General features: G+C 43.1%; 2 protein-coding genes across 4 annotated transcripts; both read left to right on the forward strand.

The window, feature by feature from the left end:
• The first annotated feature begins 1,087 nt into the window (after nt 1–1,087).
• Nucleotides 1,088–10,839, forward strand: sult6b1 (sulfotransferase family, cytosolic, 6b, member 1). Of its 2 annotated transcripts, XR_015719905.1 has the most exons (8): nt 1,088–1,381; nt 2,488–2,600; nt 4,564–4,653; nt 4,946–5,072; nt 8,000–8,094; nt 8,178–8,334; nt 8,459–8,636; nt 9,174–10,839. XR_015719905.1 is itself a non-coding variant. In XM_087849950.1 (7 exons), the coding sequence occupies exons 1-7, from the start codon at nt 1,186–1,188 to the stop codon at nt 8,584–8,586; spliced, it is 906 nt and encodes a 301-aa protein (XP_087706076.1). In that variant the 5' UTR covers nt 1,088–1,185; the 3' UTR covers nt 8,587–10,839. The 2 variants fall into 2 exon arrangements, 1 of the variants encoding a protein (XP_087706076.1); XM_087849950.1 differs by having other exon boundaries at nt 8,459–10,839.
• A 2,288-nt stretch (nt 10,840–13,127) lies between these two features.
• znf365 (zinc finger protein 365) lies at nt 13,128–22,224 on the forward strand. Of its 2 annotated transcripts, none has more exons than XM_087849951.1 (6): nt 13,128–13,288; nt 14,095–14,768; nt 14,851–15,160; nt 15,630–15,801; nt 16,010–16,059; nt 17,233–22,224. In XM_087849951.1, exons 2-6 carry the CDS (start codon nt 14,105–14,107, stop codon nt 17,456–17,458), a joined length of 1,422 nt encoding a protein of 473 aa, XP_087706077.1. In that variant the 5' UTR covers nt 13,128–13,288; nt 14,095–14,104; the 3' UTR covers nt 17,459–22,224. The 2 variants fall into 2 exon arrangements, with proteins under 2 accessions (XP_087706077.1, XP_087706078.1); XM_087849952.1 differs by having other exon boundaries at nt 16,013–16,059.
• Nucleotides 22,225–26,262: the final 4,038 nt, after the last annotated feature.

The following is a 26,262-nucleotide window of genomic DNA, read 5'->3' on the forward strand; positions in this document are numbered from 1 at the left end:
ATGAGAGAGTGAATAACAGTCGTGTCCCGATCGCTGCGTCTGTTCCCAGAGCTTCACTCGTTTCAGTTTGTGAGATATTTCAGACTGACTTTCTGTTCTTAGAGTTAGTTGAATCTTGTAGTTCTCACAGTAGTTTAGCTTTGTTAGAGCATTTGTATCTGCTGAGTTGTAAAGCTTGGTGCTGTCTCGATGCTGAACAACTTTATTGTCGCGGCGCGTTTGAGGAATGTGACATGTTTTTCTTGTCAGGGAAATGTTTACTTTCCAACGACTTTTGCACAGCAGCTCGCTGACACGAAGGCAGACGAGTGACTCGCGTGTGGAGGACTGTTAGATAACTCACAGCCTCACCCACAGGGACCCGCATGGACCGGGGCTGAGCTGGGCGCTTCTCCTCTGGAGGAATGTAGCTGTGCGCAGCCACCGAGGCCTCTTTCTAAGAGACTGACACATAATAGCTTCCTGAGGTTTGTGTGATAAATGAATGAGGATTAGCCCCGCCCACTTATAGCACGCTCTGCTCTTGGAGCCTGGCTCTCGTTTTGCCCACGAAACAAGTTTTCTTAACTTTTTCGGTGTCCAGGAATTAGACACGGCCTTAAATAAAGGCTTCACTTGTATTCAGGTGTCAGGCTATGAAACCACACAACTGGTTAGTTGTGCAGCAGGAGTGATGGGCTGAGTTGGTCACGTGAGAGACAAATACATGACAAAAAAGACACGAAGGCTTAAATGTGTTTCACTAAAGCAACAGTTTCTAAAGCTTCCTGTGCCACTCGTCATTGTCGGCTAATAGTTCACATTTAGAGGATCGCTTCAGGAAGCTGTTTACAATTCACCGACCAGAAAGGAGCACAGGAAGCTCATCTGTAACGCTTTTGTGTGTGTGTGTGTGTGTGAGTCAGTCTGGCACCTCCATATGGTGAACTTTGTCCAGAGATCCCCATTCAGCCTTCAGCCACGCCTCCATGAATCCAGGGTTTTCTGCATATATGTGTGTGTGTGTGTGTGTGTGTGGAGGGGGAGGTGCTTATGCCTCCTCCTCCTCCTGTTGTTCCTACTTTACACACACACCCTTTTCCCTCTGTGTCTCAGTTCTGCTTTCTCACTTTCAGCTCCAGCAGCGTCTGCAGCTTCTCCCGAGTTTCCTTCCTCTTTGAGCCTCTGCTCCGTGCGTAAGTCAGGATGAGCGACGAGGGACCGATGGGCCCGTTGCAGGCCAAGATGCTGAAGGCGAAGGAGATGAGTGAGGAGGAGAAGGTGTACAGATACAATGGTGTGCTGTACTTGACCCTCCTGTCTCCCGAGGAGCATTTAAAGTGTGTGGAGAAGATGCAGGCCAGAGAGGACGACACCATGCTGGTGGCTTACCCCAAATGTGGTGAGTGATGCTGATCGAGTCAAAAAGATCTGTCAATGAGCTGAAGATGAGAGCCTTTCATTTAAAAACACCAACATGTTTTTAGTCGTGTTTAAACTCCATCAGACGGTGTGACCTCTGACCTATAAGCTTTCTAGGTGCAATCCCTGAACTCTTCACTCTGCAGCAGCCAGACTCACTCGAGAGTGCACAACAATGTGCAATCAATCATGAGCCGACTACTGAGAGATGATTTAAAAGGCGAGGAAAAGGTTCAACACGCCGGATATTAATCAGAGCAGGAAAACAAATCCAACAGCTGTAAAACAAAGACAGACAGAAGGTGAACTTTAGGGGCAAAGATTACAACAGCGGGAAACACGTGAAAGCAGGAAGTGACGAGTCTGAAATGAGAGCACAAAAAACAAACAGACGAATATCAGGAAAAACGGGGAAGCCACAGTTGAAGTTTGGGACCTGCTCGGCTCATTTTTACTTCCTTATTTTGTTCTTAGACAGCTGTGCACGACTAACAGCTCAACACTGATCCTTTTCCTCAGACAGGGATACCCCTCTCTGTGACATCATGCAGATCTGAGAGTATAACAGCTGTGTGAGCTTTAGTCTCACAGGGAAACACTGAGCTCAGCATTAGAAACATTCACCACCACTTCAAACCAAACCTACCAGGTTACAGCAAAAGTTGAAACTTGTTTTCTGTTGGAGAAACTTTTTAAAGGCCGTCAGTGGCTGATAGCTGAGTCTGACACTCTCCTGATGACTTCCTGCTCTTGGCTGCTTATTTCAGGTCATATTGAATAACAGGTTTTAGCTCAGTTAGAAAAATGTAGATTTTTGGTCATTGAAGTGTCAGAAAGGATTATCCAATATATTCTCATTGACTAACAGCTGATGATTGACAAGGCGTTAGCCAGTGAGCGTGCAGCTCGTTGGCTAATGCTCCACCAAAGCCAGCGTCACGCAAATATAAGCAAACAGATCTGCACAGAAACGACCAAAGAGAGCTCCACCTCTCCCCCGAGGTTCACGAAAGGGTTGTAGGCCTTATATCTGTGTAATCTCTGCAATGATAGGACAACCGCATGTGTGTGTGTGTGTGTGTGCAGGTTTCAACTGGATGGTCGGGGTGATAAAGAAGATCATCACAGCGTCTACAGGCGTGAAGTCGGAAAGCAAAATCCCGCCGCTGATCGAGTTTCATGGACCAGAAAATTTTAAGGTAAGTCAGTGAGCTGATCTCAGACCAGCAGGGCAGCTTTTCATTCATTGAATCCAAAACTGGCTGCAGAGACCAGCTGCAGGAAAGACCTGCAGAGCTTTGGACACTGTGTCGGTGCATGTCTGTCGGTGTGTGTGTGTGGGTTATATAATGTATATCAGTCATTATTATTACAGTTATTGTTAGAAGCCGGCCTCCTGTCTGCAGGTGTGCTGTACAGGTGAAAGGTTGCAGAGCGTCTCTGTGTTTGCGTGACACACCTGCTCCTGTGCAGACAGCAGATACCATCTAACAGAGCGGGCGCGGCGACACGCCTGAAGCACGTGTGTGCGTGGTGCTTTTAGCTATGTGATAAACAGCATGGTTTAAGAAACTGGCAGGCTTTGCTCCAGGGGAGGCACATTCACTGTCTGCAGCGTTCGTGTCTCTCAGTGCAGTTTATACCCGTAACCTTCTGATGAAAATAAAGACGTCATTCAAACCCAGAAACCACAGAAATGCATTTTCCCCTCGTGCATTCTTCTTTAATGTGAGCTCATTTTTACTGTCAGGCTCCACTACAGTGGCTTTGCATGATTCCCGCTTCAGAATAATCTGCATTTATATCGTACTGGGCCGACTGTGGGCTAAAACCCGGGAGAAGGCTGTCCGTTTTCTACAGTTTTGGCCTCATCGTTACAACTTTAAACCAAAACACATCAAATAAATGAAAGAAGCAGGTCTCGTTGTACTGGAACCTTTACAGCACAGTACTGACGAGGTCCCTGATCCACATCTGGATTCCTGTCAGGCTTCTCCTCAGCGTTCAGTCACTGAGCTGCTTCAACATTGCAGATTTTATGAGATGAAAGGTTTAAATCAGACCCTGAGATGAGATCATATCTATGTAAAAACAGAGCAAAATATCTTTTCAGTCTTTGCTTTCTTCAGGAAGTTGGTTTGTCTGCTCCCATGTGGAAGTCATTTACTTCCTGATTCCTACACAGTTCATGTTTAGAGTATGGAGGCCTTTCCCTCAGTTTCTTTTGACAGCACTGATATGATCCCAGAGTCGCCTGAGGAAGAAAAACCAGTAAAACCTGTGTTTAATAACTGCACGTTAAAAAGTGCAGTTAGATCACACGTGCCTGCCTAAAGTAGAAGAACTAATATATTTGTATGAAGTCATATCAAGTGAAAGGTTGGATTCAAGCGCGCCAACTTAACTGTGATCAAACAGTTTGTGAATATTTTAAAAGAATAAATCCTGAAACTACGTTTAAACGTTTGTGTTTGCAGCTTGACTGCAGCTGAAATCACTTCCAGGTGTGACGTAATCACGTGAAGCAGCTGCTTTGTTTGTTCCTGTTTGGATTTACAGCGTTTTCCTCATAATTTTCCAAAACTTAAATTCGGTTTAGCTGGAAATAAATCAAAGATACTTAAAAATAAAAAAATTAATTAAATTAGTATTTAAATAGCAGCTTTCAAGACAGAATCACAAAGTGCTGCACATATAGCAGTCAACAAAGTCCACAGAGTTCAGCATTTTTGTGGTTTGACTCTGGGAAAAGCAGCTGATTGGCTCACTGAGGAGCAGATGTGATTCCCTGAAGGTGCTTTTTCACTTCCTGTTTGAAAGAAAAGGCACATCTGGGTGTGTTGCAGCTGTTCAGTCAGAAACGTGCAGACAGTAATTCACCGTGAGTCGAACCCTGTAGCATTACAACCCTGACAAATTACAGCACAGGAAGCAAAATCCTTAAAAGCAAAGCAAATGTGCTTTAAGCAGACTGACTCGACCCAGAGAATGTGAAGCTGCAGACCGCTGCTGGTCCTTTGGTACACTGGGTTCCTGAAAAGCCTCACCCTGGGCCAAAGTGTTTGCACAAGCAACGCCTTCCCTGCTCTCACCACAACAAGACTCCAGGAAAGTGCATGTCACAAAATGTTGGTAAATATGGTATGTTGTGTCCACCCTCAGAAAGTGGAAGAAGCTCCTTCTCCAAGATTCCTGGGGACTCACCTTCACCCCGACAACATTCCTGCTTCCTTCTACGAAAAGAAGACTAAGGTGAGTTTCACGAGCTCTGCAGGAGACGTTCAGCTGCATACTGCTGCCACAAGCATCTCAGTCCCACAACGAACTGCAGCTTTTCCAAATGTAACCCCAGGATTTAGATGCTTGGTTGATGACAGTGGAAACTAAGAAAAAGAACAGACCGACGCATGGACCCTGCTTTGAGGAAAAATGTGGCCAATGTTCAGAGTAGTTGTAACTGTTGTTCCTGTCTTTCTGTTCTTGTATCCTTTCTCTCCTGTCTCCACGTCAATAAAATCTAATTTGTGTGGTTTTTCTTGCACAGATTCTGGTGGTCTTCAGAAACCCGAAAGACACAATGGTCTCCTTCTATCATTTCTCCAACAGCAACCCAGCGCTCCCATCCGCAAAGTCCTGGGACACCTTTTACTCCCAGTTCATGAGTGGAGAAGGTGAGCAAACAAACCGAGCATAATACTTATTAATGTGAGGAACGCCGGAACGCTGTGGTCCAAACTTTGTCCCTAAAACCAGCTTTTGTTTCACTCTTTGATTTGGTTTCATAATCCTGAGCTTTGCTGCACTTGTGGCCTCACAAACAGCACATAGTGCTGACTCAGCAGGGTCACAGTGGAAGTGTTGGATTGGTCCAAGTGGGGCAAAGAGCTGCAGTTGCCCCACTTAGTGAGTTTTCTATGCCAGCACAGCAATAAAACAGCTCGTTTAGATGCTTATCAGGCCTGTACTGAGCACAGAGATGCTTGTCAGAGCAGAATAAACACAGATACCATAACCTGGAAGTTTGAGATTTATGATGTCTAGGGATGCAACGATACCAATTTTTTCAAACCGATACGATACCGATACTTGGATCTGAGTACTTGCCGATACAGAGTACAAAAACCGATACTTCTACCACACACACACACACACACACAAATGCAATGAATTGGAAGACAGGTTTTATTTTATTATCTGCCGATAAAAAATAAAATCTTAATAAAAATGACCACAAAAAAATTTCAAGTGAAAAATAAGCACTTCTGTTAAATTATTGCAGAGTCTCCACATTGTAATTTAACAAAATATCACTGAACTATTGGCACTGTCTCGAGCTTTCAGAACAATAAATAAACACTTCTGTTTGGAATAAAATAAATACAAATTAGATTTGAGAATAAAATAAACTTTTAAATTATTGCAGAGTGTCCATATTGTAAACAAACAAACAAAATGATGAAAGTATTTGGCATTGACGAACTCCTCATCTGCGCGTGGATAATCAGTCCACTGTGCCGTTAAACCAAGAACTGACATCGCGCACACACTGCTTGTCTTTACCTCTTTAGAAAGTTTTGTCACCATTATCTCCCTGATTTTCCACGACCGGCATTGGCTGGTCATCCAGAACGATAAAATGAGTCAGAGCCTCTGTTATTTAAACTGCCCGTGGATTTTCTCTTGACATTTTTCATCGCTTTGCCAAAACCTGAGTTAAAGTTGGCTGTTCCACACTGCTGACATTTTGTTTAGCCTAGCTACAGCAGCCTCCAGTTTCTCTTTTTTATCTGGAGCTGCCAGTCTCACTCGTCTAACCCTGTGCCTGTTTAGCGCGGGATGTCCCCCTAGTGGCCAATCTAAAAAACTACAACAGAAATGACAAGCCACCCTCTGATTAATGAAATAAGTTGGTATCGGTTCATGGTATCGGTTAACTTTTACGAGTATGAGTACACGCACATTTTACAGTATCGGCCCCGATACCCGATACCAGTATTGGTATCGGTGCATCCCTAATAATGTCCATTAAAAGAGAAAAAGTACAGAAGAAATACTCGGTCCAAGACTGTGAGTTTCTGTGATTCTGAAATTGGATTTAAAAAGAGCAAAAACTATTTAAAATAAATTCTTCTGACTGTAAAGAAAACTATCAACGAGTGGTACAGAAGTTACTGCCAAGAGAGTATTAAAAAAAAGCCTTGGTTAGCTTGAGACGCCAGAGATTATTCCATCAGGTTGGTTTGCTATAAAGGTGCTAAAATTACTCAGCTTTAGGTGTGTCTGTGAAGGTTCTCAGTCATCCAGGTCATCGTAGTCAAAGGAGCTTGCAAAGAAAAGCGTCTGGACTTCTGAAGCTTCTTCAGTTCTAAGGTCATTGTCATTGTGGCCAGGTTTCACAATGAACTCACCCGAAACTCTGGCTGATTGGGACCCACACCCAGTTCCACACCTTGGCTCAGGCGATTAGAGGATCATCAGGGGGTCCTTTTGTCCCTCTGTGGGGGGAAACTCCCACTAGGTTTAAATCTGGGACTCTCCACCATTTGACCTTAGAACTGAAGAAGCTTCTCGGATGAAGGTGAAACGTCTTTAAGCAACTTAAAGAAGTCCAGACACTTTTCTTTGCAAACTCCTTTGTCAGCTTTAGGTGCTAAAAACTATTTAGTCAAAGGAGCTTGGATAGAAAACTATCTGGACTTCTTTAAGTTACTTGAAGACGTTTCACCTTCATCCGAGAAGCGTCTTCAGTTCTAAGGTCAAATGGTGGAGAGTCCCAGATTTAAACCTAGTGGGAGTTTCCCCCCACAGAGGGACAAAAGGACCCCCTGATGATCCTCTAATCGCCTGAGCCAAGGTGTGGAACTGGGTGTGGGTCCCAATCAGCCAGAGTTTCAGGTGAGCTCATTGTGAAACCTGGCCCCACCCTGTCATGTGATTTCCTGAGGTCAGATGACCCAGGATGTGAGTGGGCGACTGGGCACCATGACCCTCATGGGGACACTCCTATAGGCCTTAAAATCTGTGACTCTCCACCAGTTGCTTTTATAACAGAAGAAGCTTCTTGGGTGACGCTTTTCTTTCCGAGCTCCTCAGACTACGATGACTGAGAACCTTCACAGACATAAAAACTATTTAGTTTAGCTTTGGATGCTAAAAATATCTTGGTCAAATTTAGGCGTTAAGAATGGGTTAAGAAATAATCTGGTTACCTTTAGGTCCTAAAAATGACTTCAGAGCTTCCGAAAAAAAACTGTTTCTGAAGCATTAGAATGAATGAGATTATTGATTTGGAAATCAAGCCATCGTCAGTACTGGGAAGAACCCTGACAATATGTTTTTGTGAAAAAATGACTGTTTTTGATTAATTCATTCGAACCTAGACCTGGAAATTACACGTCTCAAATTGAGATATTCTGATATGATATAATTTATTCAGATTAAAAAAATCTATAAAATTTGATTTTAAATCTGAAGACTAGAATTACAGAAGCATTTCTAAGCATGGGAAAGAGTAGCTTCAATTTTGGAGGCCATCTTCTGACCTGGACATCTTTCTTACTTTGTAATTCATTAATTTTTTGTCATTGTTTGTGTGTAGTTGTCTGGGGGTCATACTTTGACCACGCCTTAGGTTGGGAGAAGAAGATGGACGACCCCAACGTCATGGTCGTTACATATGAAGAGATGAAACAGGTAAAGCTGCATTTGACGTAGAACAGTTAGACGCCGCAGGGGTTTGTGGTAATGTGCGGTAATGATTCTTCTGTTTCCCGTAGGACCTAAGCGAGAACATCCGTAAGGTCTCCAGCTTCTACGGCTTCAGCCTGACAGAGGCTCAGGTGCAGCAGATCGCAGATGCGAGCACCTTCAAAGCCATGAAGGAAAACTCCAGCAGCTCCCACGGCAATATGGGGAATGTCTTCTTCAGGAAAGGTGCCCAGAAAGTAGCCTAGAAAATGAGAAATGCATACTGCGATACTTAGCCAACATCTTATCAATCCTCAGGTGGAATCCAAATGCAGGTGTTTCACTTTGTGATGTTTGTGTCCCTGCAAAGGTGAGGTTGGAGACTGGAAGAACTATTTCACACCAGAGCAGAGCCGAGAGATGGACGAGGTCTTCAACAAACGTCTGGCAGGAACAAAGATAGGAGCCAAACTTAACTATCAAGCACACTGTCAGTAGGAGGAAGACCAAGGAAGACGCAGGAGAGCTTTTGGAAAAGGCATCTTTATGTGGGTTTACCTTTAATATTGTTAAACTTAAATTAGTGGATGAGGCTCAGTTCACAGCCCAAAGACCCACTGTTAAAATCTCAAGTCAAGGGAAAACCGATCTCATGATTCAAGCATTTTAACTCCAATATGCAAACGTAGTTTCAACCGAAGTCTGATTGTGTTGTGATTAGAACCTATCCTGCTCATTTCCAGCTCCATATTTCTATCCTTGGACTGGAGTAACTTTGCATTATTCACAGCACCAGTACTCAAGCTATATATGCACCACCCACTTCTCAATTTGAACATCAGATGGGGCTCCTGTGCCTCAGATGACCTCTTTTTGACATCATACAGATCCAAGAGTAGAAAAAACTGTCACAAACTGAGTGTTTATAGCAGTCTGCAACCGGAGCTTTTGACTGACAGGGATTATTGTGTCTCATTATTTAAAACTCTGGTCAAGTTTAATATGAACATCCATCATTAGACCAGGAAATAAGGAAAACTAACTCAAACTAAAACTGCTTTTTGTTTCCTTTAAATCACATAAAGTAGATAAAGTGAGAGATGTTTGGTGCAGTCCTGATGGATTCAAACCAAATGAGCACACTCGTTCGACCGGCAGCTACCTGGAACCATGATGGTGCCCAGGGGCGATTCTAGAATCAGAGCTTTGGGGGTGCTGAGCACCCAGAGAGCTGCCCAGCCAGGCAAGATAAACCTGTCTCTGTCAGTCCCTGCATCCTTAAATGTTGTCCCGAGTTCTCTCTGACTGTCACTTTGGTGCATTTAAACCCCTGTTCCTCCCTGTCCTCATCGTCTGTTGTCTTCATCTCCATTATCAGTCATCATAATTTTACCATCTCTGTGTAAGTCTGCAAATTTCTTTATTAAATCATAAGATTCTTAAATTCATCAAGTCTCTCTGTGCCTGGGTCCTCGTCACAAAACATGACATCACTGTTTTGTACATTTTAACACAATTTAATCCCACATTTGTGAAAGAAAAGCAAAACACTTTTTTGAAAAGTCTGTAACAAAACCTTCAAATCTGATCAAGGTTATTTAAATGCTGCTAAAGAAGAATGGATTGGAATAAAAAAAATACATATCCTAACCTTAATTACTGGGTGAGAATAATGAATGATGCTCATAGTGAGTAAGAAGTAAACTGAGTGCATTTTTTGGACAGAGATTCACATTTAATGTGTATGTATAATACAGATGCATAAAAAACACTCCCGAAACAGAATAAATTGTTACAAATAAATTATTACATAATATTAATAAAAACTATAAAAATGGAGGCAACTTTGCCTGTGGTAGAATGTATACAATGTGTACAATGTATGCAGATACTAATTTTACTAATTTAATAATACTAATTTTGTGTTGTAAGATTTATGAGTTTCATGCTTTCATAGTGGTACTTAGGAGAGCTTGACATTTTATCAGGTGGTACACACTGTAAAAAGTTTGAGAAACACTGAGAAGTGTATGTGTGCTTTTGGAAAACATTTAAAGCTGCAGTACAGAATCTTTGAAACAAGCTTAAAACATTTTTAGAATATAAACAGAGCACTCTGCTTCTCTTTACAGCTCCTCACTCCACCAGGGCTGTTTGGCACTTTCTGATAGTGTGCAAATGTGATGTACGTACTGTGGCAGTCATACAGACAACTGGACGGTCCAAAAGCTGGCCTACCTATTACTGGCTGAGGTTTTAGAAGAGTTGTGGCTGAACCACATAAAAATATATCTTTAATTTTAATTTCCCCAACCAATGATAACGTTATGTTGGAATGTTGTTAAAGAGGGTCAAAATGTTTCAACCCAGTTTGTTTTGCAGATTCTGTATAGCAGCTTTAATATAGGGAGGACACAACTTCCTGATTGTGTGAGTTTGTGTTGTGCCTGTCACTGTTCCCTGTCTGTTTTCTTACCTGGTTCTTCCTGACCTTGCCCTTTCTCCTCAGATTCCCCTCTTTCCTCTCTCCCTCTTTGGACTGACAATCATACACAAATAGATTGTATTCAATTAGATGAAAATTAAATTAATATGAAAAAATACTATTAAGATCACTAATAAAAAAGTCCTCTCTCAGTGTACTTTCAACCAAAAGGCAAATAACCAAACCACATGAACATCTAATAAAAGATATAAATATTGAAACACTGATCCAACATTATTCTTGATTGACGGACCATTTGATTTTACACTTTTACCTGAATGTGGCTCCTTTTTTTGAAAAAACTCCATTTTTATCCATTATCCATTATGAACCTGGCTGTCTCTCTGTACACACACACACACACACACACAACAGGAGTTATAAGGTTAATGGGCATTCAGTCAGTTAGCTAGTTAGTATCCATTTAAAACAGGACAGCGGTAACAACTTTAGGCTACGGAAAATTTAAAGTTTTAGATTTTTAAATAGGCTGTATACATTTCAATGGGAGGAACAGGACGGTGAAATGTCGCTGAATTTACTACAGAGCAGGACGGATTGTAGGGTAGCAAACATTGTCGGAAAACACGTTTTCAACACTGCAGGTTACCTGGTGTAATGTTTTTCAGTTAAAACGAAACATGGTCTGACTCCTACCAACTATATAAAGAGTAACTGAAGGTTAAATGCAGCTAATATGTCCTGTTTTAAGCCAGGCACTCACACCTCCGCTCCGCTGTGTCTCAGCCACCAGCAGCAAGAGCTCTAGAGCCAGAGCAGGAGAGAGCTGGAACAAACCATTTTGGGAGGGAGGGGGGGGGTTATCTATACTTTTGTTGTTAAAATGTTACGTCTCAAACAAGTACAGTACTGTATGCTTTTTATATTTTTAGTAGTGTGTCACACAAACAGCAAATATTGTCAAAAAAAGTAAGAAATCTTTGGGGGTGCTTTGCTGAAGCACCCCCAAAAATGGGCTAAAATCGCCCCTGATGGTGCCGTTCAGGAAACACTCCTGTGGCTGATTCTGTGGCAATCAAACAACACTGTAAAACAGTCACATTTTGAGTTGCATGTACATCACTACAAACAGCACATCGCTGGAAGATATCATTGCAATAAACAATAGATCTCTTTTGTCTTGACTCTGTCGGGTTTTTTATGATGAAACAATTTTAAAGTTTACTCTCGGGGGACATCTGAATGTTTTGAGGAAGTTGGATGACTTTAATCTTAAATCTCAAAAGTTTAGTTTTTCCATCTTAATTTAAGGTACAGTCAGTACTTTTTCTGGCTATTTTATCTTTTTTAAAAAAAAGCATACTGTATCCATAAATGTCCATGGAACAGTGTGTAATTAAATTATCCAACAAACTGTTCATTTTTGTATTTCCTGATCTTTTGCTAAGTGATGATATTATTCAAATATGTTCAAATGTAATTTGTATGAAAAGTATTTCTTAAACAAACTGTGGTAGAAATATACCAGCCAGCTGTGGCTGTTAAGAGATAAAATCTGATGGTAATGTTTTTTATCTATAGCTGACAAAAACCTGTTTGTCCTATAACAGCCACCATAGCTGGAATAATACACTTAAATTGGGAGAAGTTAGAAAAAAGAATTCAGCTGATTGCAACCTGCAATCTACTGACATCTAGTGGTGAAAAAATTCTACACACTGTACCTTTAAGCTATTTGTTTAATGTTGTGTTGAAAGTAACTGCTGTTACAAAGGAATTTTCCACTTTTGAGATAAATAAAGTATCTAAAAAGAAATAAAAATGATATCTATCCCCAGAAGTTAAGTTATTGTGTTACAGTAGCCAAAACTAAGCTAATAAAATAGCTTCAAATGTTATAAAATAATAAAAAGATATTTTTGTAAAAATAAAAGATTGCTCAAAATGGTAAAAATAAAACATAACAAAAAGTAACAATAAGTAACATTTTAAATAAGACAGATTCAAGGCTTTTTTTGGTCATTCTTACACATGTATTCACATGAAACGAACATTTGCACCCAAGTCCAGCGAGACCTGAAAACCAAAAAGAGTGAAGGCACAAAAGCAACAGAACAGAAAACACATTTACAGTCTTATTTAGTATACATAAGAAAATCTTTTATTATTATTATTATTATTATTATTATTATTATTATTATTATTGTAAACAAGAAAATGTTCAGGCAGAGAGTGAACATTTCAGAGGCTCCAGAGCAGTGCCAGAGTTCAACAGTCTTACAACTTGCTGGAAAAAGTTCCTCAGTTGTTCATGCATCGATTACTGCACTAGTTTTCACAGTCCTGCATGTCAGTCTCATCGTTGGTGGTGATGCATCCCCATCCCAGCTTTCAGGTTTTACCTGAGCATATAATATGACAGCAGTAAAAGTAAAAAAGAGGAAAAATCCTAATAAGTACGTTTAAAATGAAAAAAAAAGAAAGAAAGAATAAAAACCTTGAATATGAATAAATGAACAAAACGAACAGTTTCGCCCGCACCCTGGACGGAAGTGACGCATTTGATCTTATTTTGAAACGTTTTCCCGGATGTGGCTGGTCAGCGGCGCTGCTAGCTTGCTGTCTGGTCCTATGTGTCCTGAATGAATGACATCATGCAGGCTGCTGTTTGCGTCGGGCTGCGAGCGGACTCCTTCAGACAGTAACGGGTCGTCTGGGAGTGTCATCTGAAGGCAGCCGTTAAAGCTGCGCGCGGTAAGAGAGTTTAAATGCTTCCGCCGTGATTCAGCGATTGTTTCGGTCTCTGCTAACCCGCTTGGCTAGGCTAGGCTAGCAGCTGCAGCCAGGTAAAGCTAACAGTGCAGCTGTGTGATAACGACAGGTACCTGTTGTTCAGACTCGGGATCAAACGGACTCTGAGGGGGAACCGAGGGGGAAGTCCTCTCCGTTTGTGCTCAGCCGGTCCGAGCTCACTTAAAATCACATATTTTCAATCTATATTAACTATAAACACAATAATCCTCTAAGGTAACAGAAACTTAACATTAGCCCAGGTGTACATGACTATGTATATGTGTTTAAAACCCCCAAAACAAAACAAATAAGCTGTGTAAAATGAGGCTTTCATCGCCCATAATAATCTTTTTTGTCTTTTTATTGTAAAAAAAGAAATGCAATGTACATTTAAATAAATTAAATAAATGAATTGAAACGAGGATGTGATGTTGCACTGTGTCTTTGTGGATCTACAGAAACCATATGATAGACTGTCAAGTATGTGAAGGTGGTGCAGGATATGTATGAGGTGTGTGAAGGGCTGACAGGTGGGTTTACATCAGGGGTCTGATCTGAGCCCCTTGTTGTTTGCAGTGGTGATGGACAGATGAGGTCAGGCAGGATTATCTGTAGACACCCTAAAGGTTACCAAGTTTGTGTCTGCTGTAAAGTTGGACATTCTAACCTGGGAGTCTATGGAGTGGGTGTTTGAGCTGATGCAGCTTTTGTAGTCAGTAAATTAGGGTCTTCAGTCTTTCAGCACTAATCCCTTCCGTACTTCTCAGGTGTAAAGTGATGCAGCAGAAGTTGTGTTCCCGAGGTTCTGGATCCTTCCTTTTAGAGAGGAACGGCCAGGCCTGCGGCGCGATTGTGGACGCTGTCACTCCCTGTGACCTCCCCTTCCGCTGTCCCCGCTGTGGCGAGCAAGAGCGTTTCCGCAGTTTGGCTTCCCTCCGCGCTCACCTCGAGTACCGCCACTCGTATCGCTCACCAGACATGGTCACTGGAGGGTTCAGCATTACCGGGAAGCTCCCCGACCCGCTGACGGCAGCTATCCCGTGGCACGACATGAGCCTCCCGACGCGTAGGGGGCAGCAAAGTACAGGGAGGCCACCTCATGTCCGCTCTCTCAGCGACAGCAGAGACAGCGGATACCTCCACTCATATGGGTCTGCGAGGAGGCGCACCCAGAGCGTTGGGGTAGGGACGCAGGCGGAGGAGGACGAGGAGGAGGATGAGGAAATCGATGTGGGGACAGAAGATGAAGATGTGGAAGAAGACGAGGAGGAGGACGATGAGGGTGAAGAGAGAAGTGGAAGTAGAAATGAGGAGGATTTGAAAACTTCCTCAAAAAAGTCAGACCATCACCACATCAACCACCATCACATACTGTTCCCGCCTCCGGCTTCTCTTGGCCCTCCACTGGACCCAGATCTGGACCTGGATCTGGATCTGACTGGTGGGTTTCTGGAGCAGAGTGTTGCAGTATCAGAATACATCTGTTTTTTGCAGTAACGTCTCGTCTTGTTTGCACCTACCAGAGCATAACTCCTACTCCGGTTTGGAGACGGCAGCAGCCTCGGCTGCAGTGCGGCAGCGGCTGGCCAGCATTCTGAGGGCGGCCGACAGCACCATGCAGCGCCGGCTGGCCAGGGTGAGCACCGAGCTGGCTCATACCGACACGGAGCTCCTGTGTGAGCGTGCTCACTCACAGCATCTGGCCCAGGAGAGGCAGGAAGTTGCAGACAAGGAGAGGTCGCTTAGCCGACAGGTGGATGTGGCTGTGATGGTGATTGCCGCGTTGAGGGAGCAGCTCAACGCCTCAGAGAATGAGCTGGAGCGGCGAGAGAGGTGAGGCGGGCAGGATGTCACTGATGTGGTCTGGAGCAGCGGTCCCCAACCCCCGGGCCACGGACCAGAGTCGTTTGGTACTGGGCCGCGAGAGTGGAGGTTCGGGTGTGAAATTTATGTTTTCAGGGTTTATTTTTTTGTTTGTTAAGAATAAATCTTCCTTTTTTTTTTTGGTACCAGTACTAGTTTTATTTTGTTGTATTTATGCGCGACACCTTAAACACCAGCCCATTAAAATATTGTCGACCATAAAATGGTCCATGGCGCAAAAAAGGTTGGGGACCGCTGGTCTGGAGGATGTGCCAGGTGGATGGTGCTGGACTCCAGGGTTGCTCCTTGTCTCTGATCCTGCTTATTATTCATGGACAGGATCTGAAGGTGCAGCCTGTTATTTCCCTTTTGCCTCTCTTGCATAGCTGGGGGTGAAGGGTATATTTAAGTTATGAATTGGGTGATTTTTGCTTTGCAGGGAAGTGTTAACCATCCAGAAGTTTCTGGAGGCGGCGGTTCGCCAGGAGACGTGCGGCAAAGTTCGAATCCAGCGCTTCATCGAGAATCTGCTGAGACGTATCGCTCTGGCCGAGAGGCTGGTGGAGTATTACCAGGTCAACGGTAGTCCGCCACAGTGCAACCACTACAAGGTACTGTCTTTGGTTTTTATTCATTCATTTATTTATTCTAGTTGTTTTGTAAGTCTTTGTGTTTCTTTGTCATTTTATGTTTGTTTTTTTTTTAAATAACTTTTACACTGACAGACTGAATTAATCCTGACTTTTCCAGTTATATGTTTTACTGTGGTGGGTTATTGCTCTGATGAAGGCCTGATTCTTGTGATTTTTATGACCTCAGCAGCACCAGCAGAAAACTGATAACGGCCCTCACAGAATAACTAAGAGCAGGTGAGTCCATCATTACTTTAAATAAACAGTAATAGCGAATTTTCAGACTGAAATAAAGGAGAAATATTAAAGTGTTAACTGGACACAAACAGGTTGAACCTTATATTATTAAATACTGCTAACAAATGTAGGATTTAAAATCTTATTAAACTCTGGCCGCCCTTCTCTGAGCCTGCTTCTACAGGAGGTTTCTTCCTGTTAAAAAAGAGTTTTTCCTTCCCACTGTCACCAAATGTTTTCTCATACAGGTTTGTCTGATTGTTGCGGTTTTCTCTGTATAATTACATCATAAAGTGCCCTCTGGTTGTTGTGAATTTGTGCTATATAAATAAAGTAGATTTGAATTCATATGTGTTCCTCTGAAAGTGCAGCATTACAGCAGCTGTTTCCTTTTCCTCTTGGCTTTTTATTGCAAATCATTTGAATTTGAGCTGAGTGGGAGGAAAGTCGTCAGTAACCGATGGGGTGTAGGTGTAAAAAGGTTCTAACAGAGCAGGTAATCTGCTGCTGTTGGTCGAAATCAAAGTCAAAAGGTGACGGAGTTGGTGGTAAATCATCCAGGAGCTTTCGCGTGTCATCTGTCGGGTTTCTCTGTGGTGTCCTCATGTTTCATTCATGGCTCGACATGGGATGCTTTGTGCTTTCGCTCAGTGACTGCAGAGGGATTACCACACTCTCTCTGTGTGCGCTCAGGTCAGATGCTGTTTATCTTCAAAGGTTCTTGTTGAACTTTATTCGTCGTGTGAGTCCAGCTGTTCGGTCCAGCGTGTCCGTAAAAACCGACTCATGTTGCACAGCAGGTTCTGTCTGTTTTTGCAGTTAGATGGAAGTTTTCATGTCTTACCTGATCGGGTTACTCTTGTGTCTTCGATGTAAAGTTGCTGAACATAAAAGGATGTTTGGTGCATTTTTCTTTCTGGTTTCGTGTCAAACTCATAAGGATTTGTTGAGCTGAGATCATCAGTGATGCAGGTGAAAAGGCAGCATTTGAGGTGCTGATGGTCTCCAGGCTGGACACCAACCAGGGACAGTTCTGGTTTATCATCAGTGTGACTGGCTACCCACTCCTACTGTGTAAAACTGTATTTAAGGCGTGAATGTTTCCATCATATGAAGTTAAAATGACAGCTTCCTTCTCTCGTTTGTTTGTTCATGTCTGAATTTCGTCTCCAGGTCAGCAGGAGGTCAGCTGTCCTCGTCTGGTCTCGCTGACAGCAGAACTCAGTCCTCGTCCCAGTTCGGCGGACGTCCTCTGTCATCCAAACCAGGCGGAGACCGAGATCGGGAGCGGGAACACCGGGAGCGCCTAGCTCAGTCATCCCGGCTGTTCTGCCGGCCTGAACACAGAGACGACATCTGGAACCATCAGCGGCGCCGGTCCGCTGGGTACGAGGACTAGACCAGCAGAGAAAGACCAGAGGGAGGGGTGTCAGGGGGCAAGACTTTATCACACCGTGACTTCATTCCAGTACGTTAACCTATGGAAAAGTAGCTCCCATCAACATCCGACTTCTTTTACACCACTTCTCATCTTAAAGCTGGATTTGTTAGTCCGACTCCCAGGAGTCCAAAAGTTAACAGTAATAAATTTGGCATGAATATTTTTGTCATTGCAAATTTAGACCAAATTTTCTAAAATGATTTTAAAAAGGATATTTTTGTGTCTGGCAGATTATTTAAAAATATTTAAATATTTATACTTTAGTGCTTCTCCTCCTGAAAACTCCATAAATGACCCGTGACCTCTAATAATAATGGAGGGAAGACTATATAAAAGATGGACGTAGCTTCCAGGTCTGAGAAGTGGTGCCAGTGTGGAAGTGCCTTAAACCTGCATTCTTTCTAATGGCCAGCAGGGGGCGGAGTCTGATGACAAGAAGAAGGCTATGCCACCATTAAAGGCTCTGCTTACTTGGTTTTTGACCCAGTACATCCAGCTTTTACATAAAATCTATTGGATAAAATAATTCTGAAGATGACAGATTATCATGGCTGCTTCCTCCTAACAGGGTTTACAACATAAAGCAATAACAAATGTGACTCCATGAGCTCTTTGCATCAGACACATTCCACTTTTAATTGATTGCTGTAATTTTGTTACTTTTCCATAGATTATTAAACTGGAGTGGAAGTGTAAACTGTTACACTTGGTTCTTTTTCCTTTGGATGTATGACTGGGTAAACCTTCCATATTGAAACATAGAGCTGAATTCTGTCTGTTAAGTATAATAGTTCATTTTATCTTCAGGTACAAAGGTGTGCTTTCTATTCGTCTGTTGATTTATGATTTAATGCTGATCACAGAATTTGAATTTGACGCCTGGTGACACGTCCTCTCCTCTGGTCAGACCTTCACATCCTGGCCTGGTTCGCTCAAAAACTCCTGATCAGTCAAGTTATCGTGTCTCTGCCTGTGCTTTCTAAGCCAAATCATCACCCGAGACCGTCTCGATAGTTTAAGATTTGTTTAGTCTGTTATTGTTCAATCACATCTCAACAACCCATCACGAGTGAAACTTTGGCTTTCTGCTGAAGAAGGAGGTACAAGGAGCTAAATTCTTACTATTCCAAGAGAAATGCTGGGTCCTTGCCTTTGCATGGTGCACCAACTCTACTGTCTATCCTTTCTAGCAGTGACTGTTTTGGGCTGTGCCCAACTGGTTCCATGTTTCAAGGCTGCTTTAACGCTCTGGTTTAAATCCCTTTCCGCTCGTAGTCTGGGCTATTCCTCTCCAACGGAGGGTCCTGGTATGTAAAGGGTTTGCATAGCCACAGTCCTTTTTCTTTGCTTGATGGAACCAATTTCAGTGCCATTGTAGTCGTGGCTATTTCAGGTGATACCCAACTCCAGCTCTTTTGGGCTCCACCCATCACCATTACCCCTGGTTTGGCTTTGATAGCTTCTGGGCAACCTTTATCACTTCTAGTTGTCAGTTTTTCTTGAGGTTACTCAGAAAAGAAAACCAAACAGACCTGGGATCTGTTCGCCTTGGAAAACTCTAGCAGGGTTTTTTTTTCTCAAACAGTGATGTTCCCAGGATCACGGAGGCACACAGCCCTCTTCACCAGCATAATGAGCTGATTCTTCAGTGAGCGTATCTGGGAAAATGTACATCTGAGAATCCCATTCACGAGTAAAGTGATAATAAGACTGAGGGTGATGTGCAGTCAGCTGTTGATGACCACCAGTTTAGTTTGTACGAAGAGGAATCGGCTGAGGTGGTTTGAGCAATTAGGATGCGCCTGTAACACACACACGACTGGGTTGTGCTTGAACTGTCATTGAGCTACAACGTCTTTCTTTCTGCGGTTTTTTGCACCAGCCTCACAGCCACTCCGACTCTCTCTCAGCTCTTGCTCCTCAATGCGGAAACATAAAACAGGTCTCCCTCATTAAACAGTCCTGTACACCTGTTCCCTCCCCCCGCCTCCGTGCCGCCCTGTGAGCTCACTGTGCCACCCCTCATCTGCAGCAGGCCAAAGACCACGCCCCCGCCACAGCTTCCTTGGCAGAGGTTTTCTGGGCAGACGAGACTCTGAGTTAAGTTGATTTTCAGTAACGCCTCCTTGTCGGCACTGATTTGGTTTTTAAAGCACAGGCACAAGTTCGATGATGCCAGACCCGGGTCAAATCTGTTCAGCATGTAGCTGAGAGGAGTTTCCTTCGAAGATCGATCTGCTTTTGATGCATAGAGAGGAAAGATGACAACAGGTGATAAGTAAACATGGAGGAAACAGCTTCCTTCTACACTACTCAAATAAGGACAAAATGTTGCAAAAATGGGCAATGATATTTTAGCGGTGGGTTTGATGTGGTGCTGACACGCTGCTCGACTCCACCCCACTGGACTTTGGGTGTGGACACTTGTTGGAGTAAAATGATCTGTAGCTGCTCGGTTGCCTGTCTCTTATCATAAGGGGGTGGCTGTAGCTCAGGTGGCAGAGCAGGTCAGCCTCTAATCAGAAGGTCGGTGGTTTGATCCCAAGCTGCCTCCTGGCTGCATGAAATATCCTTGGGCAAGATACTAACCCCATGTTTGCCTACTGGTGGTGGTCAGAGGGCCCTGTGTCCGGCAGCCTCGCCTCTGTCAGTGCGCCCCAGAGCAGCTGTGGCTACAATGTAGCTGCCATCACCAGTGTGTGAATGTGTGAATGACTGAATGTAGTGTAAAAGCGCTTTGGGGTCCTTAAGGACTAGAAAAGCGCTATACAAATGCAGGCCAATGCGGGACCTCGATATCGTGTCTTGAGTCATTACTGCGACATCTGTAGATGATGTCACATGTCCTAGACGATGACGCCCATTTCTAAGATGTTTTAACTTCACTTCTAAGGAGCTGTCATGCTCTCCATCGGTGAGAAACTTACCGACCTGCTGCCAAAGCAGGATTTCATCAGTGGTGTGGCGGACTTAAACCAAACAGCACAACTTTTTGGACAGTTTGTCCCATTTCAGACAATCTGAACTGAAAAAAGACCCGAAGGCTTGTTGGCGTAGCCGACGCCCATTAGTGGAGACGGTTGAAAATAGTCCCCAACAAGTGCAGATGCTTTTGGAGAGGCTAGGCTTGCTTTTTTTAATATAGCTGTCCAGGTACATGAAGGAGCGCTTTGGCCCAGGTCTGGAGGACGCCACACACTTAACGAATGTATGAGTTAATTTATAGCTCACAGTGAAGCGATGCCGTGCTTCAAATCCCGACATTTCGGGCTTTAGCTCGCGCTCCTTCACGTTTAAACGGGTGGAGATTCTCCAATCACACACGAATGACGTCGCGTCAGCGCTTTCATCCAAAGTGACTTAACAGTGCCGTGAATGCGTACAGTCCATTTGCAGTATTCTTAACGACTCACGACGGCTTAACAGAATCATTCCTCGATCCGTTTACATTTCTGCACTCATCTAACGTTAGAATGTAAATGTAAAAAAGGCAGTATTTGGTGTAAACTGTATCTTTGCTGTCGTCGGTTTAGGTTTTGTTGATGGTGTTGATATTTTATATACAGAGCTGTTACATGTCAGCAAGTGGAGGTGGTGGTCCTACAGTACTATAACTTGACAGGACTTTTGTATGACTTGCAAATAGAAATCATTTTATGTCTAACAGGGTGCAGGTTCTGGAAACATTTGGGTATTTCCTTAATTATGTCATGCAAATTCGTCTTGGAAATATGTAATTATGGAAGCATATTACCCTGCTGCTGCTGAGGCGCTACAGCATGAAATCTGTATTATCTATTATTCTCTCTTTCTTTCCAGTTAGCCGGTGTGAATTTGACTTTCGATTGACCTTGTCAGATCTTCGAGAATCGAGCTTCCAGGCACCCTTTTTGAATTTCAGATTTACTAGAATATATTTAAAGCCAATTATATGTTTGTGTTTTCATTGGAATCAAACTGAGATGTGAGACGTTTGGTAGTAATGTAGAGTATATCTTTGATATTAATGTTCTGTGGTCAAAAAAACGGATTCGTGTCCCTGAAACGGTATTCTTGAATTTCGCCGCTTGGAGAAACCTGATAGGTTTGGATAAACCGACCACTGAGCACTGCTGTTGTTGACATAAAAACCCCATCTCTTGATGGGCATTAAGCTTAGAATCGGGGAGTAATCCAAACCATCCAGCACCACACTAATGACTAACCTCATGCTGTGGACGGATCTTCTCAGATGTTCTCTCGGCTGATGTTTGCCTAATTTTTTAGCATCTTTTTCCTGCCGTAAGTTGCCATTTGTCTCTGGCCATCGGAGACCTTCATCACGAACAGTTCAACATCATTCTCTGTCTGCCATCTGGTAATGAGTTCATATCCTGGTAGAAGCTTGCTGCATGGTGTTTGACAGGTCTCTACGGAGCCCCGCAGGGGACATGGGAGAAAAAAAAAATTAAGACGGACTTTTTCGCAAGATCTCGCAAAACAAACTCGGGATCTCGCAAAACTTTTGCGAGATCTCGCAAAACAAACTCGGGATCTCGCAAAACAAACTCGGGATCTCGCAAACGTTTTAGCCGCATTCTTCGGACGCTGGCTTGAAGCCGACCGGGAGGTCGAGGCACGATGTGCCGGGAAAGCAGTGTTCCTCCCGGCTGTAGTAGGTCTCGACCTCCCGTTAGCTTCGAGCTAAAACTTCGAGCTAAAACTGCGGCTAAAACTTTAGCGAGATCTCGCAAAAGTTTTGCGAGATCCCGAGTTTGTTTTGCGAGATCTCGCAAAAGTCCGTCTTAAATTTTTTTTCTCCCATGTCCCTTGCGGGGCTCCGTAGGTCTCTGGATATGAAACATAACGGTATTCTTGGGAGACATTACGGCTTTGTAGCTCATGATGTGACAGTCAATAAGTGGTTTTTCACTCCCGTTGGTAAACAGTCAGTGGCTCTGTGCACGTGTGGTTCCTCCACCTACAAGTTGCTGAATTTCATGAAGTTTCTCGAGGTTTCTGGTGACTTCCTCTTCCTGTGTGGATGCCAGTTTACTCTGCCGGTCAGGGATGACTTACCAGCTTTAAGTTTTGGGTTTTTTTATTCAGACAACAGCAGATCTCTTGGAAGTGTGCGGGCGTTGGGTTCGACTCTGAACTGCTTCCTGTTTTGTATTTGGAAAATGGAAGAAGATGCATGAAGCAGCCCTACTACTACTACCACTACTACTACTACTACATATGTAGCTATTGTGTTACTGTGAAAGCATGCTTCATATGTAGCAAAAAAATCCTATAAAATACTGTTATCTTGTACTACCATGTGTACTTTTGTAGCAGAGCGAGGTCTATTTTAATGGTATTTGAAGGAGAGTTGCACTAAACCATCCAAGAGAGCTTCGCTTGGCACTGTTGGATGTCTTTCGATGGGAAGAGGGATGTATAACGGACAATCAGCAGGGTTCGTGCACAGGTTTGAAAGAGTTTTGAAATGTTTGGGGTGATCGATGTGCAAGAGGCGGTTCAAGTGTGCAAGAAAAGAAAAGTATTGTACCTGATGTATTGTTTGTTTGAATATGACTCTCTGCCTTTCTTGCAGTAAGGTGGTAGAGGTGACGTTAGCTTTTCTGTTTGCGTAAAACTGTTCTAGCAGCAGCGTTCTGTTTGATATTCTTGATTTCTCAACTTTTGTCCGTAGGGATTTCATTTGCAGAAGTAATCTCTAGGTTTGTGCCTTCACTCAAGAACTCTGTACTCTGTAAAAAAAAAAAACTTAAAAAAAAAAAAACACTGTGCAAAAATGCAATACTGTGAAGATCTGGAACACTTTATGTTGAATCCCGTCGGTCGGTATGTGTGATAGCCATCGAAGATTAAAGAACAAATATGACGCCAAGACGAGATCTGCGGTTTTGTCTGTTTTTCTTTTATCAAAGATCAACAGAAGTCTTAAAAAGTTGGTCAGTTTCATGCTTCATGTTCATGCTGTCCAAGTTTAACGAGTGATTAATGACATAATGAAGTTTTTGCTACATTAGAAGTGATAATGATGAATGAGCCCCTCGATACGAGGAGACAACATTTCTAGAACATTAAAAAAAAGCAGCGAGGGGTGCATTACCAACCGCTGGCTGTTTGTGGTACACCTGCAGGTTTATGACCTCCCACTGTGCAAGTTCTTCCTCACCAAACAAGCCTGTATGAGCCTCGCTTTGTCACGGCCACGGAGATGTTGGAAGCATTAAATTGTCCAAAGTTTCTTGCAAAACGAACCCATTAATATTTCCCTTCACTGGAACCAAGACGACTCGTGTCATGAAGCTCCTGAAACACAGATTTTGTGCTGATGTTAAAGGAGTTCTGCAGCTGTAGAGTTACTGAGTCAGCCAGGGTTGGTCACTTTTACACACCTCAGCAATCGGTGACCTCACTCTGTAACTCTAGTCTGACATTTAGTCGGTGTCCTGCAGGTTTTAGATCTCACCTTGGGTCAACACACCTGAATCACATGATTAGTTTGTTACCAGGCCTCTGGAGAACTTCAGGACATATCGGCTGTATCCCAATTCAGGGTCTGCAGCCTTAAAGGCCGCATTTTAAGGCCGATTACGTCACAGCGACGCGCCGAAGGCTGTCCCAATTCGAAGGCTGCTCGAAATGTGGCCCTCAAATGCGTCCTTCATTTCCCTGAATTTTAAGGACGTGGCGGTGTAGACTTCGTGGCCCAACATATCCCAGAATGCATAGCGCGGCGGTGGGTGTGGATAATTTTGCCGAAAAAAAATGGCGGATGAAGAGTAACTTAGTAAACTAAGTACTGAATATTATGTCACTTATTTATGTGCAAATGTTTAATAACGAAGAACATTAAAACATTACTGTTGGCCACATGTCGGCAAAGTTATGTGACATTAGTGACGTTTGTACTAATTTGGTTTTAAAGCCTTTACTTTAAAATATACGCCGTTCAATAGCTGAGCTTAATCAGAGAATGATCAAAGCTCATGTAGAAACAAACAAACAAATGAACAAAATATTTTCTCCTTCATTTCTGTCAAACAAAGCTGTATGAAACGTTTCCAGCTGTTAGTATCATGGTTGCTAGGCAACCTGGGCAGCGCAACGGAGGCTAGACCGTCCCATTTCACAAGCCTCGCACTTCCGGCCTTAGCGGTCTTTAAGTACGCGGCCCTTGAGGATCGTTGAGACTGCAGACCCTGAATTGGGATACAGCCATCGAGGACCTAATTTAGCCATTTAAATCAGCTGTGTTGGTTCAAGGACACATCTAAAACCTGCAGGGACACCGGCCCTCGAGGCCTGGAGTTGCCCACCCCTGACTTACAGCGTATTAGGGAAGAAATTTGTTGAGCTGACTTATTGCAGCTGTGGACCCTGGTGCACCTGTGGCAATGGGACTGGGAACGCCTGCATTCAAAGATTACGAGGTGTGACCTAATAACAGTGTACCTGCGAAAAGAAGAGGTAAGTGCAAAGCTAGCATGGCCTACAGATCCCCAACATCCAGATGCACACATTCAGAATAAATTTCAAGCAAGCCTGAAAACTGTGGGAAAAGATGAAAACAAGCAGATTTGTGTGTTTTTGAATGTAACGTTTCCAACACGAAAGTCTTCTGACTGTTGGAAAACTTCCCCCAAGTCTCTGTTCGAGTTAACCAAAGTAACCGACCTGTAGTTATCCAACTGTTTTTATGGTAGTACTCGTATCTGGCCACTTGGTGTCACTCTTCTCACATAAATACAGGTGTGGCAACTTCACTACTTCTTTGGTTGCTATTCTTGCATTTCCCAGAATGCCTTCTGTGAGTGTTCAGGCTGTTATCCTCGCAGTAGATGATTGAGACGTTTCTAAAGCTCTGTCACGCCTGCTCATCGTTGCGTTACAGGTTATGTCCTGTAAACACCATAAAGTCCGGCGCTTCATTGTAAACTGCTTAGGAACAGGCGACTCATACGTGCAGCAGAATCACAGAAAAGAAACGAGAGAGCGGTGTAAAGTCTGTAAACAGGTTTAATGTCTTTACGGTGTTTTTTAGGAATAAGTCAAGATTCCTTCATTAAAAACAAGCCCAGGGGTTCTGAACTTATGGCCCGAGGGCCAGAATTGGACCGCTAAGAGTCCAGCCCGGCCCACTGCGTGGCTCCAGAAGAGAGGGCGCAGATTTTAAAATAAGTGGTAGTAAAATGCTTTCAATATTTTCATTAAAGTTTTTAGGTAATGGATAAAAATTAAATGATTGTAAAAAGAAAATACTTTTTCCTTTGCTTTATTATTTAAGGAGAATCTGGGAATTTGAACCATTTTCCAGGAATTTTGCACATTTATTTTTTAACATTTAACCCAGAAACAATCAGGCTGACAGATTTCATCCATTTACTTCAACAGTATTTCTTTATCAAATCGAAGACCTGAGATGTGTTGTTGGGATTTCACTTTTTCTTCTTCTCTCACGATATCTGAGACAGAAAAGTGGAGTTTAAGGTCAAATTGGGCTGAATGAGCCTCATTCGTGGTTTAGACATTTCAGTTTGTCAGTGTGGGACTCGTAAAAGCCACCAAATATAATATTTCTAATGCTAAGAATAAAATGATCTCTTTCCACAACCTATGAGTCAACATAAAGTTTTATTTATCTCTGTATCATCGATGTCTTTAACGTTATTATGATCAGATTTATAGATCAGTGTAAATGAAGATCTGTTAGAGGGAGCTTCTTCCATATGATGGTGCTGACATGATGACTCCAGGAAATGTTTTTA

This window comes from Neolamprologus brichardi, chromosome 13 (assembly GCF_056152115.1).
Source record: "Neolamprologus brichardi isolate AB-2024 chromosome 13, ASM5615211v1, whole genome shotgun sequence".
Classification (NCBI taxonomy): domain Eukaryota; kingdom Metazoa; phylum Chordata; class Actinopteri; order Cichliformes; family Cichlidae; genus Neolamprologus; species Neolamprologus brichardi.

What these genes read in the sequence shown, in the direction of transcription:
- sult6b1 (XM_087849950.1), top strand. Translation starts at nt 1,186, where the DNA reads ATGAGCGACGAGGGACCGATGGGCCCGTTGCAGGCCAAGATGCTGAAG. An exon ending in TCTACGAAAAGAAGACTAAG is followed by an intron (nt 4,654 to 4,945) that starts GTGAGTTTCACG and finishes TTTCTTGCACAG; the next exon opens with ATTCTGGTGGTCTTCAGAAA. An exon ending in GAATGTCTTCTTCAGGAAAG is followed by an intron (nt 8,335 to 8,458) that starts GTGCCCAGAAAG and finishes GTCCCTGCAAAG; the next exon opens with GTGAGGTTGGAGACTGGAAG.
- znf365 (XM_087849951.1), top strand. Translation starts at nt 14,105, where the DNA reads ATGCAGCAGAAGTTGTGTTCCCGAGGTTCTGGATCCTTCCTTTTAGAG. An exon ending in CCTGGATCTGGATCTGACTG is followed by an intron (nt 14,769 to 14,850) that starts GTGGGTTTCTGG and finishes TGCACCTACCAG; the next exon opens with AGCATAACTCCTACTCCGGT. An exon ending in GAGCTGGAGCGGCGAGAGAG is followed by an intron (nt 15,161 to 15,629) that starts GTGAGGCGGGCA and finishes TTTGCTTTGCAG; the next exon opens with GGAAGTGTTAACCATCCAGA.